At 39.0% G+C, this 17719-nt stretch overlaps 1 protein-coding gene across 1 annotated transcript in view; it reads right to left on the bottom strand.

Annotated features, from left to right (window-relative positions):
- Nucleotides 1-12090, bottom strand: part of Pka-R1 (protein kinase, cAMP-dependent, regulatory subunit type 1) — a 15180-nt gene extending 3090 nt beyond the window's left edge. The window contains 4 exon segments of the mRNA XM_018517440.1: nt 1-124; nt 365-631; nt 726-1035; nt 11881-12090. The exon segment at nt 1-124 is cut by the window's left edge and continues 8 nt beyond it. Of these exon segments, the coding sequence (XP_018372942.1) occupies nt 1-124; nt 365-631; nt 726-1035; nt 11881-12045 (866 nt within the window). The 5' untranslated portion in view covers nt 12046-12090.
- Nucleotides 12091-17719: the final 5629 nt, after the last annotated feature.

Here is a 17719-nt window from a genome sequence, read left to right as displayed (position 1 = left end):
CCCTCGACGATTATATAAAAATCTTCACCCGGTTCGCCCTGTCGGACTATCGTTTCACCGTCGTCGAACGCCACCGGCTCCAGAGCGTCTGCCACTGTAAGTCTTTCCCATTTATCCAAGGATTCTGTAAAGTGGATCGTAAATATCATTGATGGCCCTCTCTATTTTATCTTCCTATAATATTTTATTTCCAGCTAACATTCTTAAAAATCTTATAAGGATTACTTTTACTATTTTAAATCTGTAACAGAGTAAGAAGATTCTATTATCCTCGGAATTCTGAAGAAGAAATCCGAGTGATTAACACGCACGTAAAGTAGGATAGTAATCCTCTCTAGGGAATGAACATTTCGAGCGAACTCACCCAGTATTGAAACTCTGGATAAGAACTCCTCGTACATTTTCCTTTTCCTTATGGTAGAGCCCATGAGAATTCTGCGGTAGGAGTCCCTGTCGATACCCCAGAGCTTCACATCGGTCTTTGCTCTGACTGTGGCGGCGCGTGGAGTTCCGTAGATTAATGCGAGCTCGCCGAAGCTCCCACCCTCGCCGATCGTCGTCGCCAGCTCGCCATTGACGAATATTTCGACTTCTCCTTGATCGATCACGTAGAAATTGTCACCTTCGTCGCCTTGGAAAAATATATGACGTTCATTTATTCCATGAATTAATGCGACAAACCAACGAGACGGAAGCACAAGACGATATATTTGAGCAACACACACCTTGACGAATGATCGCCTCGCCAGGCAGAAAGGTCACGGGGAACATCGCATCGAATATATCGGAGCGCTCGTTCTCGTCTAGGTGTGCAAACAGCACGTTCTTGGCGATGGCCTTGCTCAGGGCAGCCATGGTTTTGTAATCCTTAGGTACGACCTTTTTGACGTAACTGGTGGCATCCTCTTCGGAGACCGGCTCCGCTGAGATTCCGCCCCGCCGTCGTGGTACCTGCGGGCCCTGTTGTCCCGCAGGCATGTCTTCCGTATCCTCGGGACTCGTGGCAATCTGTTGTTTGGCATCGTGAGCCTGTTCCTGTAAATAAACGAGATAAAGTATTAGCTGAGATGATAGCACGCATGATGAGAGATCTTTAACTACAATAAAATATCGATGACTGCGTTTAGTAAAAAAAGCAGCTTTAACAAGTTTTTAATATGATTAGTTTTACCTTTATATTGAGTTCCTCACTCAATATAAATATATAAATTAATCGTATTAAAGAATCTTACAACAGTTAGCTGCTTTTTCTGCTGAAAGCAACCAATATAATTACTACATTTTGTATACATTTATTTATTCCCATTTCTTTTGATATATCGAATCGATTTGTCAATCTCAACGGATTAATTTGACAGAAAGGGAATCTCCTCGGACATAATTAATACAGTCAATTAATACAGAAGAAAAAAAAATAATATAGCGTATTCTTACGAGAATCGGTTATCGATTTGCCTGATAAATAATGTAGAAGTATGTCTTGGTATCGCAGAGTGCATAATAAATTAACACGTTCGCTACCTTTAAAAATTTTCCACGTTGAATTTCAAGTATTTCTTTTTAATTAATTTTTTGCAACTAATTTTCGATTGAAAGTGTGCACTAACGTACACTTTCAATCAAGAATTAAAACAATTATCTCTGTCGATCCTCGTCGACGAGGATCATAGCGACGTGTTACGGTTATCATGTTGCTTGCACATTTGGGAGAAACACAAAATTGCTAAAAAAAAAAGAGGGACGCAAATTAATAATTCATTAACCACGCGCCTGACCCTCGTGGCCAGGCTTTTCGCCTCATCGCGTCTATCACGCATATAATTACCATGAAATTATAAATTATGTAGGTCTTTAGATAAAACCTTATGTTACCGTCGCTTATGTATACGATGCACGATGCACATCGCCGGGGTGAGAGAGGTAAGCGAATAATGCCATAGGTCAGTTGGCGTTTTCACGCACGAACGCGCCGTCTCTCTTCGTGGCGAGTCTCGTCGTGGTGCATCGTGCTAACGAGTATATTCAAATCAGCGCAATTCGCAATTCACTCTTTAATTGCCATGATAATATGCCGGCGCACGCTAACGTTACCCGCATACAAGGAGCCATCGCGATCACATCTATTTCGGGGTTTTACAAACCGACGAATACATCCAGAACGCGACATTTGTATGTCTTACGAATGACATATAAATAAATTCAAGAAAGAAAAATATCTCTCCGTATAAATCGTATACTTTGATCTCGCTGGCGAAAATTAAGGTATGGTGAGAAACTGTATCTGTTATCTAATCATTCGTGAGAAACATGGAAGTGATGCTGGTAAACATCTGTCTGAGAAAAAATCGCAGGATGACACTATAAGAAATTCGGAGTGAAACCTTGCAATTAATCTGTACCCTGCAAGATCTTCATTAAAACATTATTTAGACATTGACGTTTTCAATGGGAGAGACATTCAAGTTTCAATTTTAGAATAAGTTGTTCAATGACATCATCAGGTTTATGAATGGCAATTATCGATAGTGAGAGGGGATTTGATCGCGATTCACTAATGATCGCTCGATGTAACGTGGCTCCCAATGAACTTATAAAACTTGACCATCCGATAAATCCTCCGCAAAGACGCGTCTAGGCGCCCGACATGCGCCTCTGTTATGCATTAAAAATAGAAGAGCAGAACTGCATTTATCGGAATTATCCAATAGATACGCCGGACGAAATCATATCCTTCGGAATCGTCGCGAATTCGATTATATTCTGTTTACATTTTAAACGCAATTTATGGACAATCTATAAATTGGCACGGGATTCTACCTACAATTCAACGCAAATTGCCAATATATAAATGATCAATTAAGCGGAAACAATAATATATGTCACAAACAATTCAAATTATAATTTCATATAAATGCACGTAGATAATTAAATCGACTCTTGTCTGTATTCTTGTTTGCAAGACCGCTGTGCGGCTTATTATCGCAGGCTGCACTAATACAATAAAGATGCATTATGTCATTGCTATTACAAACAACATACATAACTGAAACACTAGGCGAATCGCTAGGACGATAGTTATTAAATCTGTTAGTTTTACTACGCATACCTGGCGGATGCGCGTTTTCGGCCCGCAAAAATAGAACACGTTCTAATTCCACGAATACAATCCGCGATTCCGCAATTCCGCTTTGTGCGTTTTACATCCGAGACGCAAAATTAGCCATGAAACTTTTCTCCCGTTTTTTCTCCCACTCGGATTATCGATCACCTAAAATGAACTTCGGAATGGAAGAATTATGTTGCCAGATAATCGGAGTGAGAAACGCATGCGAGCATGTATAACTGGATAAACTATGTGCATATAACTGTAAATGTATATATAACATGCTGTATTAGATTCCACTCAAAGTCATCAACGGAATCAACGAACAGACGTACACTCTCTTATACAATCTCGTCAATGATGATATATATGTATGTATATAGTCATCGGCTGCGGCGAGTAAATGCTGCACGCATACATTCCCATACACGCTCACACGTCTACATTCTTAGGCACACTCCCGACGTAAGAGGATCTCTCGTCATCTCGGCGCAAGTGTTTTTCAAGCTTATATCTTTTTCGCAGAGTGTGCGAGTGGGGAAATACTTCAAGGATGATTAGAAAATATATCTCTGAGGAAAGCTTGAACGAAAAAAAAAAATAATAATAAATATGTTGAATAAATAAATATGTAAGAATATTCTTGAAAATTCAATAAGAAATATGAGTTATATAAAAAATTATAATTTATATTAATTATTCTGAGATAATGATCGTAAGAATTCTTAAGTCAAGTGTTTGACTGATCGATAATATCGAAGATTTTTCACATTGATCTTAAGAGACTTTAAGATTCCTCTTAAAAGTATCTTGTTTTTTTTTCGTTCTGTTGGAAGATGACGTAAAAAAACCGAGTAAATGCCATACTACTCTTAGAAAATTACTTTTCGTTGAAGAAGGCTTCTCGTACCAACGCGAACGGTATAGTAAGACTATATTTGCCGTTTACGAGAATCTTTCGTGCCATATAAAAGACGGTATCAAACAAGACTAAAAAGTATCTGTCATAATTTTTCTAATAAAAAGGATAGAGCCTTCTCTGATATTTACTGTTTACACTTGTGACTTTTAAAGTTGAGCCTTCTTCCTTTAATAATTGCGGCCAATCATTTTTTCCTAGAAATACAAATCCAGTGAGTTTGCTAAAGTCACACAACTCTTACAAAATATATCATTAGGAATCCAAAATTAAAAAGACTTTTTTCTTTAACAATAATCAGAAATTCAAAATTAGAAAATTAATTTTTTTTCCTTTAATAATAATTGCACGATCATATAAATTTTTCCTAGAAACATAAAAATTCAATGAGTTCGTTGAAGTCATATAACTCTTGTGAAATAATAACACATTATTAGAGATCCAGAATTAGAAAGATAAGAAAGAGGAAAGAAGTTCACGGACAATTATACGATCGACTCCTTGGAAGTTACAAATCTTTCAATCTCGGGAAAGCTCCTTCACGTGATTCTTTTCTTTCCATTCCACTTCGACATTTCACTTTTAATTTGCAAAGAAATCGTAAGATCACAGCTTCTGACGAAAAACGAAAAGTAACGCAGAATTTTAAAAACGCAAAACTCCGTCGATGATTAATATTGATCTATCGCTCAAGATCAATTACACGCGCGCGTAACTTGGACGATTACGAGCGGCGCACTCGTTCCTCTTTTTCTCGTACCTTATTCATCATTTCTCTGGATCCTCCTCCTTTTCCTTCACTCTCCTTCTCTCCGTCTGCCCCCGTGTTCTTCTGCTTTCCGCGAACGCGTTAACACTTATGAAACAACCGCTTTTCGCGGGAGCGTGTCGTAGGTCGGCGATCTCGCGAGTTCTCGCGAACGCACAGGAAAGGAGATCGTCTCCGTCGTCGTCACCGCCGTCGCCGTCGTCCCGTCGTCGCACACGCGATCTCGCGCCTCCGTCGTCGTCCGTCTTCCGTTCCTCTTCTTCTTCTCTCGCACGCTTCGCGATTTTATAAGGCCTCGGACGGAATCCAATTAGAGGTCGGAGGAGATCTAGCACGCGCGCGCGTCTGTGCGTCCGTCGGCGCGACAGCGTCGGTATGCGTACTGCTGTTGCTGCTGATGCTCGTTTGACCGCTCGCCGCCGTACTCGGCGCCTGCCCGACGGTTCCTGGACGGGACGGATATGCCGCCGAGATGCTGTCTCGTGGTAGTCGGTAAGTAAGGTCTTCCGCTCGCGTTAACGCGCGAACGTAAGCGGCTCCATTGGATCGATCCGCGGTGGTGGTGGAGGCGGCGGCGGCGGCGGCAATGATGACGGCATTTTTCAAGACCTCGGCTCGTAAACCTGGGACTCGTAATACTTGGACTTGTGTGGGAAATATGTTTCAGTGACACCGTTATACTTTCTACTACTTCGCGTCCCACTACGTGTAAAGTTTTTATCAGTGCCATAGCTGGAGCTGCCAGTGAAAGAGCCTGGAGATTAGACATTAATTTTGTAAACGAGTTGAAATAATTAAAGAGTCCGTTGATTTTGTTTATAACGATTACCTATGTTATTCTTACGTTTTAATTATGTAAAGTATCTCTGCTATCCTTACTTTTTTCTTTTTAATTATCCTTTATAATAATTATATTATACTTTAATAACTATTCTTTTTAATTTTCTTCAGTAATCTTTGTATCACCTTGCGTCTAAATTATTATACATTTTGCTGTTAAATTGCATTTGTTCACAGCGCTTGTAAGATATACCATCCTAAAGCGCTCAATAAATAATAATAGCTATTTATATATAATTATTACAGTATTTCCTCTTCCTTTTCTATTCTCCTGTTATTTTATTATACATTGTGTTTATTTCGTATTATCGAATGTTATATTAATACTGGCCTCGTCTCTCTACTGGCTTTCCTTTCGTTGCTACCTACGTGAATTTTCATCTCTTGTCCCTCGAGTTCACGAGTTTGCTGTGCAATGTTGCCGACGTTATTGTCAAACGGAGGCAGTTGAATATTTTATTCTCATAAATTCAAGCGCCACGACGCGACCGCCGTTCCTGGCGATGACGTCGGAGGAAAATCGGCGCCGCGGCGCGTGCAGGAAGAGGACAATCTATCGGCGGTTGGATTCCCTCGGTTGTGGCATCTTACATTTTTGTGAACTGCCGGTGCTTCTCTCTCTCTCTCTCTCTCTCTCTCTCTCTCTCTCTCTCTCTCTCTCTCTCTCTCTGTTTCCATCTCTCTATCTTAGCTATAAGGTTGCGCCTCGTTATATTTCGAGCGTGCTCTATGTTTAGATCAGCTGCCCCTATATCGCGCTCTCCTTCTCTCCTTTTGCGCGCACACACACGCATACAATATTTATATGTACGCATACACAATTGCAAGCCCTCTTTTCATCCCCGTGCGATGCAGTTCTCCTTCTTTTTCTTTTCGCTTTCTCTTACTACGCCCTTCCTATGGCCGGGACACGACAGAGAGGGTGCTTCACGACCACGTAAACCTGAGCAAAAAATTCGTGCGGTTATTTAAGGTAAATAATTCTTACAGAAGGGTGCGCCATTTGCTTCAATTAATGAGAAATTCTCTGAAAGTAACTGAAGTTCACCTTTTCCGCTTTGAAACAGCTTTCACGAGTGGTGGAAAAAAAAAGGGACCGACTTCTTTTTTTTGCAGAAGTCTTCATCCTATCCCATTTAATTGCTCCCGCAGACTCCCTCGCGATTATAATTGCGAGGACACTTTATTCCATGGGTTGATTATACGCGCTTGTTTACTCCTCGTTCTCCTTATATCTCATGTCATAACTTTCGCTTCAATACTCCTATGTTTGCGCGTCTTTCAGTCCTCTTTTTCCCCCGATAACTCTTTCTGGGTCTCGCGATTATTATTCCATCCCGCAGGCGTCATATCTCTCACCATTCCCGAGGGATTTTTCTATTCCAGAGGAATAAATTCTACTTTTTCTCTTCTCTCATATATGCATTTTTCTCTCTTTCTCTCTCGCGAGCGCTTTTTGCCGTGTACATCGCATAAGCACGGAAGGCCAACACGCGAGGCGATGATCCGCCGTCCCGCGCGCGTCTTCGCCTTCCTCGATGGCACACCATCAGTGCATCGTCACGCTGACTGACGCGTGCGACATGGAGACGTTCGATCGAAAGACACCCTCGCGTGATGCTAGATCTCTTCGGCATTATGGGAACGGAAACGATCATTCCCAGGCGACTTTTCGACGAAGCAATGGTTAGGCAAAATGTTAATACACTATATGCTAGCAATGCCAAGCATATTGCGGCAGATTGGTATCAATTGTGTCCGCATTAAGCTACGTATTTTGCTCATCGTTTTTAGACGGCATTCGATATAATTTGACGCGTTGCAGATTGTCAGAAATCAAATAGAATCTGTCACTTTTTAATCGTTTAAAAGGAATGTTTCATTTAAATGGCTGAGAGACACTGAGAGAAAAGTTTGGTGTGTGACTATAATTGTATGGTAAAATAATTGTGATAAAAAGCACCATTTATAGTTATTACTGTTATAATGTTAGTAATAATTATTATATTTATAGTTCTATGTATAAAAAAAAATATACAGTTGGCCTCGAAAAGAATAGTTACAGTCATTTTCGGAGCAACTATGTTTTCTATAGAACTATATTAATTATCACTAAAATTATAGCAGTGATGACTATAAAAATTGAGCTCCTAATCATAATTATTTTACTGTGCAATTATAGTCACAAACAGCAAATATTTGTCTCTCAGTAAACAACGAGATCATCACTAAAGGGAATTAACGTCACCTTGACGAAACCCTGTTTACTCATATCGATTTTTCCTGCAGCGGCGAAATACCTCGCCATATTTTGCTTTCTGCCTCGGAAACGGCCTTCGGCCTACGCACTTTGTGCGACTTGGTAAACATTTACGTCGCAGAGTGACAGAATACAAGATATCCGTGGATCTGCTGGTAAATCCGATAGCTATTTTATAGCCACAAAGATCTTAGATTCTTGGTATACTCGGAGTCCCCACCGCCGTTCCTCGACGGGGATGTTTCCGCATGACAGCAGTCGCGTTTCCGTTTATTTTAGGCAGCCGTCGATCTTTTGGTTGCTCTAGCGAAGCCTTCGATCTCCTTAGGCGACATGCGTCGTGTTCTCCAATCGCGTGGGTGGCGGCCGCACGAACTTGGTTGCTTAACGTAATTGCTCTAGCGTCGCTAACGTTAAATGGGAAAGGTAACGGGCGGCAAAAGGTCTTGGGGCCTACGGAAACTGCATTAAGGATCACGCCAAAGTAAGGATATAGTCCGAACTGCTACTCCGATTGACGTACCTCAATCATAAGACATCCGCCTTTCGCAAATCCACTTTATTTCATTACGGATGAGCCTGGAATATTTGACGAAGAATAATGACGAAGAATAACGTTAATTAAACGGAATATTTCTAGAAAAACTTTCTTATTCATTTTACTTCTCTGCAGAGACCTTATGCACTTTGCATATATTTTATTTGTCTCACGCGAGATTAATTTTCTATATTCGTTATTTATTTCATTTTTAATTTAGAGCTAGCTTATCTTGTCTCAGAAACTTCGCTGAAAAACAGTAAATGTTTATTCATATACCAATGTAAATTAATTTTCTTCTCAGTTTAACTTATTTCTTATCTTCTTCTGAATTAGTAAAAGATAAAAGTAAATTGAACCGACTGAATTAACTCTTGGACGGTAAAATATGTACATACACACAGTTATTGACTACACTGCACCCTTTTTCGGGTAATAACATACGTAGTTATGAAACTGGCCAATCACAGCCATTCCATTTTTCAAAAGAAATAGCTATAATTGGTCAGTTTTATAATTACAGATGTTATTAAATCTGATTAAGGATGTAGCTTTCGAAGGAATAATTGTGCATAGAAATAAGTCTGATTTTTTTTATAGAAATAATTCTGATGATGTGTACATTAACCTTGGTTTAACTTACTTTTTATCTTTTTCTAAGAATCAGATAAAGATAAAATAAAGTATGTTTTCTTTAGCTGAACAAATATATAGTCTTTGAATTTAATGTGAAATAGATATGTCTGATAAAATATGTTTGGTAAAAATAGAAGGAAGTTTAGTCTAATAGAGCAATAAAAATAAATCTAAATAAACTGAGATTAAAGAAAGTTAATCATTCGTAGAAATGAGTTTATTTAAGTCCATTTTTGTTAATGTTAACTAGCATTAATCTCGGTTTGACGTACTTTTTATTTTCCTCATTTCTAAAAAATAGAAAAAGATAAAGAGTAAATTAAAATGAGATTAAAATTAGTCTACATTAATACATGGGACAGAAAATGGGAAGGATGCAGGCAAAGAATCCATTATACATACAGAAAAATACATACTGTACGCGTAAATAATAATTACTTGTTTCAAATATTTCAAAAGCTCATATATGCGCAAATTTATCATAACTTCATCACAGAAATCAAATTTATTCAAAATATATTCGGAATCCTAATAAGTTTAAGACTTCAATCAAGCCTAGATTATTAAATTAAAACAAATTTTATTTGTTTATTATATAAAGTTATTTCTTCGATTAATTTATAATATTTTCCGAAAGAAAATAAATTCTTGTTTTGAGTATATAATAAGTTTTCCTAAAATTTATAATAAGTATATTTTAAGATTATTATCAAGAAAACATTCTTTGTTGAGGATAACTGTTATTTAAAAAAAAAAAGTAAATTGAGTAGTCACTTTTCTCTGAGAATATTTTTCTGTATGTACATACATCTGTTTTCTATAGCGAAGTAATACATTTTTAGAACTTAAATTGAAATGGATATATGTATGATATTTGGCAAAAGCGAGAAAGGAAGTTCTAAAGCCGCGATCAAACTAGAGATTGAAATTGAAATTGGATTGCAATTTAACCAATAAAAAGAAAGAAAACCAATCTCAAGTTTAGTGAACTTTGCTTTGATTGCTTAAATTCCAATCCAATTTCAATCTCAATTTCTAGTTCGATCACGTCTTAATGAAGTCTAGTATAGGAATAAAAAACAAATAAATTTTATGATACAACGTTTATCATCTACGGTATTTCAGGTATCTGCTGTAACGACTGTAGTAAAGATGGCTACAGATAGCAGCACTTGTCGCTGTGCTACGATGATGCTGTCTGTTGGTCATTACGACTCCGACGTATTAATTTTGCGAAAGACGAGCCAAATATACTGTACAAAATGCTTATTCGCGCGCTACTATGTCTGACAAAAAGCCCCTGATATTTTTTAACGAATCACGACGGTTATCTATGACGTTAAGATAACACGATGCGGTTTCCATGGAGAAAAACGGTCTTGCAGATTGCAATGTTTACCAAATGAAGCCTAGTGCTGATAACGCTTCTTCCAAACGTAGAACAATCTCCCGTAAAATCACAACACGATTCATTTATTCCTTTTGCAGCAATTGTTGGACAATGAACGAAGAAACTGGAGAGGCAAGACTCTGTTATCTAAACGCAGCTTCTCGCACACCAGGAAAACTAAAAAGATTTCTTTTAAAAGATGCAGTTCATTAGATAATGCAATAAGATCATATTATCAATAAACCTTTCAAAATTTTAAGAAAAATTTGAGTAAACATCTTCGCAGTTCGAGAAGATGAGAAGAGAAGCTCTCAGATGTCTGTTTCTATCAATATAAATTAACTTTAATCTTGATTCAATCTCTTCATCTTTTTCTATGGCTTAGTTCTACCAATTTAAGGTTAATCTCAGGTCAAACTGTTTATCTTTTTCTGTCTGTTTCTATCAATGTAGTCTCAATTCAATTTATTCTTCGTCTTCTTCTAATTCTTATAACTAGAAAAAATGAGGAATTAATTGAACCAAGATTAAAATTAAACTACATTAGTAGAAGCGGACATAATTATACTATTTATCTTTTTCTAATTATAATTCTAAGAATTAGAAAAAGATAAACAGTAAATTAAACTGAGATTAAAGTTAATCTTACACTGATAGAACCAGGCTAAATTTTTAGAACTAGAAAAAGATGAGGAATCAGTTGAACCAAGACTAAAACTGAACTAAATTAGTAGAAGAGGACAGGAGACACAGAGATCGTCTCTAGTCACGTCTCGTAGTTTGATTGTCTATCACAACTTAGTGGAAATTATAAAAGAGAGAAAATTCATTAGGTCAATTCTGTATCTTAAAACAAGATAAAAATTATAAGAGTGAGCAAATTCACAAGACATGTTGATCAATAAAATTATACATATATTCCAGTAAATTCACTCACTTTTATAATTATCTCATCTCAAAATATACAATCAATCCTTATATGTTGACCAATAAAGAGTGCCTTTTTCCGTTTAATGACACAAATCATCACGAGCATCAGTCTATCTTTCTTGACACTCCATGAATAACAAAGACAGAATGACTTGTGTCAACTTGAGTCAACAAATGGAAAACATCTAAAATTATAAACATTCTAGTCAACTTGCTCATTTTTGTAATTTTCATCAAGTTGAGCGATACATAGCATAATCGAATGACCTCAATCACGCGTATCGCGTTATCGTTGCACCGAGAAGCGAGGGTTTCGACGTGTCCTTTGTATACGACGGATGTCACCTATCTCGGGGAAACTTCAGCCCTTCGTTGAAGAACCTCGTGACGCTACCATCCGTAGCGAGGAGAGTCGGGGACTCGCGACGTATATCCTTAACGTCTCCTCTCTTTCTCCGCGGTCAGGTTAATCGCAGCCGCGCACGACTTACGTACCCTTTCCAGCTTCTGGAAGTATTCCCGCAGGAAGGAGATCGGGTTCTCGGGCCGGCCCACGCACAGTTGCACTATACAGTCTTTCAGGACCTGTTGGATATTGTGTCTCTGCACGTATTCCTCGCACTCGCGTAAGCTCTGCTCCTCCTCGAGTTCCGCCGCCATATTGATGATGCACGGCGCGCCGCTTTATCGGCGACGGCGACGGCGACGACGATACGGCCGCGGCGCGGCGTCGGCGGCGTCGCCCGTCGCCCTTCGTCGACCGAGCGCCGCTGATGCCAGGCCGCTGTCGCGCGATCTCGCGCTCGTAATTTCGGAGTTTCGACGCTGAACAAATATCTACGTGATGATCTTTGCTCTCCGTCGCACTTCTTTCAGTACTGAAAATCGAGAATCTTAAGGGAAGGAAACAAAATGAATCGAAGGAAATTCGGATATGACTGGTAATTCTCAGAATTCGCGCGAAGTTTTTTGTTATGATTTGTTATGGGGAATCGTCGTTTATTACGAATCGATAATTTAATCAATAAGTTAGTTAATGAAGTTAGTTCTCCATGTCTATTTTACAGGATTTTTTACAAAAATTTGTAAAGTATATACGTATAAGTATGTACGTGACGAATTTATAAATTGAACTAGACAAGGTTTTAGGCCGAGAGAGAAGAGAACACAAAATGGGATCAAAAGATGATATCAAAAGTAGATTAGTTATTTTAGGAAAAAATAATATAATGATATCATTCGATATACACTTTTGACGATGATTTTGTTATGAATTCTTGACATGATAATGATTTTTTAGTAATTTTTTATTATCATCGATTTAGCGTTTTATGTCTATTTAATTCTATCAATGTAAATTAATTTTAATCTCGGTTTAATTTACTCTTTTTTCTAATTTTTCAACGTAAGTTAAATCAAGATTAAAATTAATCTACATTGATAAAAACGAATATAATTTATTTACTTTGATAAAAACATAAATCATATTTGTACCAATGTTGATTAACTTTGATCTCGTTTAACTTACTTTCTATTCTTCTTTTCAAACTTTAAGAATCAGAAAAAAATAAAGACTAAATTAAATCGAAATCAAAATTAAATAACATTGGTGGAAATAAAAGGTCCGGTTTTATCAATATAAAATTAACTGTAATCTCGGTTTAACTTATTGTTTATTTTTATTCAATTCTTACGTTCAGTTTTGCTGGTGTAAATTAACTTTAATTTCGATTTAATTTAATATTTTATCTTTTCAAATTCTTAGAACTAAAGAGAGATGAGAAATAAATTAAAGCAATACTAATTAACGAACACTAGAATTAGATAAAGATAAAGAGTAAATTGAACCGAGATTAAAATTAATTTTACATTGATGGAATCGATGGAACTCGAAATCAGGGGATCGATTCTGTATCTTGAAACGAGGTGAAAATGACAAAAGTGAGCGAATTTACTAGAATACTGATAATTTCATTGGTCAACACCTAATAAATTTGCTCACTTTTGTAATTTTCACCTTGTTTGAAGATACAGAATCGACCCCCAGCCCGAAAACCGCGCCGTTGCATCGTACCGTCATGAACATAGCCGCGCCGCGCCGCGCCGCGCGAATCGACTCGTGAGCGGTCGATAGATCGCGGCGGAACTGCCTCTCGACCAATCGCCGTCATTTCGATTGGTCGCCCGAACATCATCTCGTTTATCGCGTGTATCGCGATGGACGGCGGAGTGCTGCTGCGTGCGGCGTACTGCTGCTGCTTACGAACGGGTGAATCTCCGCGCTGAGAGGGAGAGAGAGGTGCCCTTGGTGTGTGTGGTGTATATACGCGAAAGCCCAGCTCGCGGAGATTCGTCGGGCCGCGCCTCGTCGCCTCGCTTCGCGACGGATGCGACGGACTTCACGGCGTTGAAGCGGAGCGAAGTCGGACGCGATCGCTCCGTGACGGTCGGTCGGTCGATCAGACGGACGATCCTTCCCCCGGGGAGGAGGGGAGCCGAGCGTGAGCGCGAATAATCGGGGACTCGAGAGAGAGAGAGTCGTGCCGTCTTCTCTCCTCGCGTGTGTTCTCTCCTCTCGGCGATACGCAAAAAAGTATCCTCGCGGATACCTCGCGTCTGTGCGTGCGTGTGCGACCTCGTTCACGCGCCGGGGTCTGAAGTTGGCTGTCAACGAACGCGGGAGGCCGGATACCCTCGAGGAGCCCGCTCACGAGACCTCGGAGGGTCTCGCACGAGGAAAAGCGAGAGCGACTAATAGAGAGTGAGAGAGAGAAAGAAAGAGGCCGAGCCAGCTCGTGAGAGGAGCAGCAGAAAGGAAGAAAGAGGATAGAGGTACCTCCGTCATCGGCGACGAGATTGAGGATTTTCCTGTGTTTGTACGTGTTTCTCGGAGATTTCTTCCTTGATCCTTGATCCCTGCATTCACGCGACCTCCGACGCACGGACACGCGTAGAGATGGACGCGAGATCATCGTGCGCGCGCGCGCACATGTATAATACACGCGCGCGCGCGCGTGCGAATGTGAGATCCCAGATCCCCAACTGTGTGTGCGCGAATGCTGCGTGAATCAGCCGTGCGACGACGATGACGGTCGATCGACGGTTTCGAGCGTGCCGCTTCCTCTCGCTCACGTCGTCGCCCGGTCGTTCCTCGCGCGAAGGATCGATACGCGTCTCCTTCGAGAAAAAGCGAGAGAGAGAGATGTGTGGAGGGAGGAGAGGCTCGCCGTTGCCATTCCCGACGAAAATAGCGAACGAGTCCTCTCTCTCTCTCTCCCCCTCTCGCTCTCTCTCTTTCTGGCGACGGTGTCCTTTGGCCGCGTTTCGCCCGGCATTAACTTCACGTTGTCAAGTCGCGGAACGGAAAGGGGAAGGGGATCGAACTTTGCCGCGGAGGAGGGGGAGACCACGTTCGATCGAGGACGTTTCGTATCGCCGGTAAGCATCATCGGGGAACGCCGAAACAGATGGATTCTCTGTCATCGACGACGGGATCACGATGTCGGGCAAGCGCTTTTATAACGTCGGTCATGGGACTGTTCAAGTTCGGTCACGTAGTCTAGGTTCTTTCGGTCGTCTGGTGTGTCGGTAGCTTGTGTTTTCTTTGGGTTTGAGGTTATCCGGTTTGCGTAAGCCGTAAAGTGAAGTTTGTTATCGTATAGCGATAAACTATACCTACATAAATGCTTTTACAATCTTGATAAAAGCTAGAAGTACTTATATTATTTCCCGCGGGGTTTGTGAGAGTTGGGTTTTAATTGTTGACAGTTTTTTGATAATGAGATTTGTCAAATTTTTAATGTCATGTTATTTTAAATTAATTCTGTATTTGTCTTTTTCAAATTGTAAACTTAGATCAATATTTATACAATGAAAAAGAATATTAAATTTTAATAAATATTTGCCTGAGTAGTTCTAAATAAATATTACTAAACGTAAACATATATTTATTTGGTACAAAAACCATTAAATTGATTTAACTATCTTTTTTTTATTGAGTGAATATTTATTTACTGTAAGTGAATGTTTATTTAGTACTATTCAGAGAAATATGTATTAAGATTTAATACATTTTTTTATATATAGTATAGTCCGTCTTAAGATTTAAGATCGTCCTAAGTAATGCCTTAGTCCGGATCTACAATAGGGTTTTAAGCCTTAAGCCATAAGAAATGGGCGAATCACAGTCGCTTATTCTTCTCGGATTCGACTGTAATTGGTCAATTTCTTACGACTTAAGGCTTAAAACACCTATTGTAGATCCGGACTTAATGTAATGTTAATATGGCCCTCTGATTGGTTCGTGACATCTTAAGACTACACTTAAGATAGGTTTAAATATAGAACCGACTATAAATACCTTGTACCAGCCTGTGATTGGCTGACATTTTAAGACTATACTTAAGACGATATATAAGGACTAAGAATGAATATCGCCCTTAATTTCTTTATCTCAACTCATTGTATATTTATAATCCATTTAAGACATTAATATTTATGTGATCTATACAAATTGAGTGATTAAATGTGGAGAAGAAAGAAAAACTAATTTGTACTAGTCATACAACTTGAATGATTAAATTAGAAAAGATTAGAGAAAATGTATATCAATTAATAGAATTAGCATTAATTATCATGATCCAATAGCTTTACGGGAAATATTATTTTAATACCAATTTTATAACTGTAATTATTTTATAACTGTAATCATACTTTCATGTAATTTTATTTGATAACTATTTAGTCTTTTGATTTTACTATAATTGAAATCTTTAATTACATAGAAAATATTTATTTAAAACATTTTTAATTTGCCCGTGATATTAGTTGGACGTATTCAGACATTTACATAGCAAAAATTATTATAATACTTGACGCAAATTCAATAATAAGTAATCATTAAAATTCGTGATATTTATTTCGTCATTGCCATTATATTTAAAAAAGAAGAATATTAGTTCCACTTACTCTATAATTAACTCAATTGAAATCAGGTTCAGCTTTGAATCAAGACTTGAGAATCTTCTGGAAATCGTGTCGCTGTTTTATCGTCAATAAAAACGCGGCTAAATTCATCTTTGTTTCTAATTTATAGCCAGAGGGTCTTGAACACCTTCACTGCCACATGCATTACAATATTCACAATGATACATGCGCCGGTGATGCACACAGAATATTTATTTATGTATCTTGTGCATCATTCACGGTCTCAGCATGCCATTCTTTAACCCTCCGCAGCTGACGTCAGAATTACAGTAACGTAGTTACTGACGCTGGGTCTGTAAGATACATTTAATTTATGTTAATTAAAAAGGACTAATTAATTTCAAGAAATCAAAATAACGACTCGAATAAAAAACTTTGACTTTAAAAAAATTTGCTTACATCACATCTACGCAGTTTTTGAATACTACCAACTTAATAATTAAAAATACAAGCAACAAAGGGAAAGACGAATTGTGCAAGAAGTTTAGCTAGAAAAGATAAACTTAAAATTTACGGTTAGGTAATTTACGGTTTACCTTTAGAATGTTTCAGGTAAATTGAAGTCTGTTTTATTCTCTATTTCTATTATCTGCGTGTTTTTCATTGTGTTTAAGGCTTAAGATTTTACAAGGCTTTTATAGTGGCACAAAAAAAAGAACCAAAAAGGTGGGGAAAGAGAAGAGAGCTTATTGGCTAGCAAGTCCCATGGACCGATGTTAAGAGCTAAGGGTCGGAAATCGTAATGCCAGTATTCTCTTTTATCTCGCGTGGGCGACATTGTGACTAGAAGACACCGGCGTACACACGTGGGAAAACGAAATTTTTCGCGAAACACGAGCTCCTCGTATTCATCTTTCTCTCACTTTTATGGTCCGTTTATCGTTACAGAATTTGTTGACTTTCCACGTGTCTCGTCGACGGAAGAGTTTACGTTTGCCGCCACGTAGCTGTGCATAGTGTGTCACGTGCATGTGTGTGCCAAAGCGAGAATAAACCAAGGAAAGCGAGATGTGGACGCTTAACGTGGATTAAGGATCAAGAAGATCAGTGAAATACGCCAGTGATCCGAAGGAAAAATCGCGGGAACTTCCATCGTGAAGACTGCTTAGGAAGAAGAAAGAAAAACTGTTGAACAAAGAAAGGAGGTCGGCAGCGGGTTTGGGATTCTTCGCGAGGTCTCGGCTATGACGAGGACGGGGTGCCGCGTCGATCGAGGTTTGTTGATTGAAGCCACGGATGCCGACGCGATTGTCAACGTCATCATCCCGTTGAATGTGGAACACGATCTCGCGGTTCTTCGCTAAGGGCAGTAAGACCGCGGTGGTGCAGGAAGAAACCGCGCCGCCAC

Source organism: Trachymyrmex cornetzi, unplaced genomic scaffold (genome assembly GCF_001594075.2).
Source record: "Trachymyrmex cornetzi isolate Tcor2-1 unplaced genomic scaffold, Tcor1.1 scaffold687, whole genome shotgun sequence".
Classification (NCBI taxonomy): domain Eukaryota; kingdom Metazoa; phylum Arthropoda; class Insecta; order Hymenoptera; family Formicidae; genus Trachymyrmex; species Trachymyrmex cornetzi.
The sequence above is the reverse complement of the archived record's forward strand: the minus strand, read 5'-3'. Positions and strand labels throughout refer to the sequence as shown.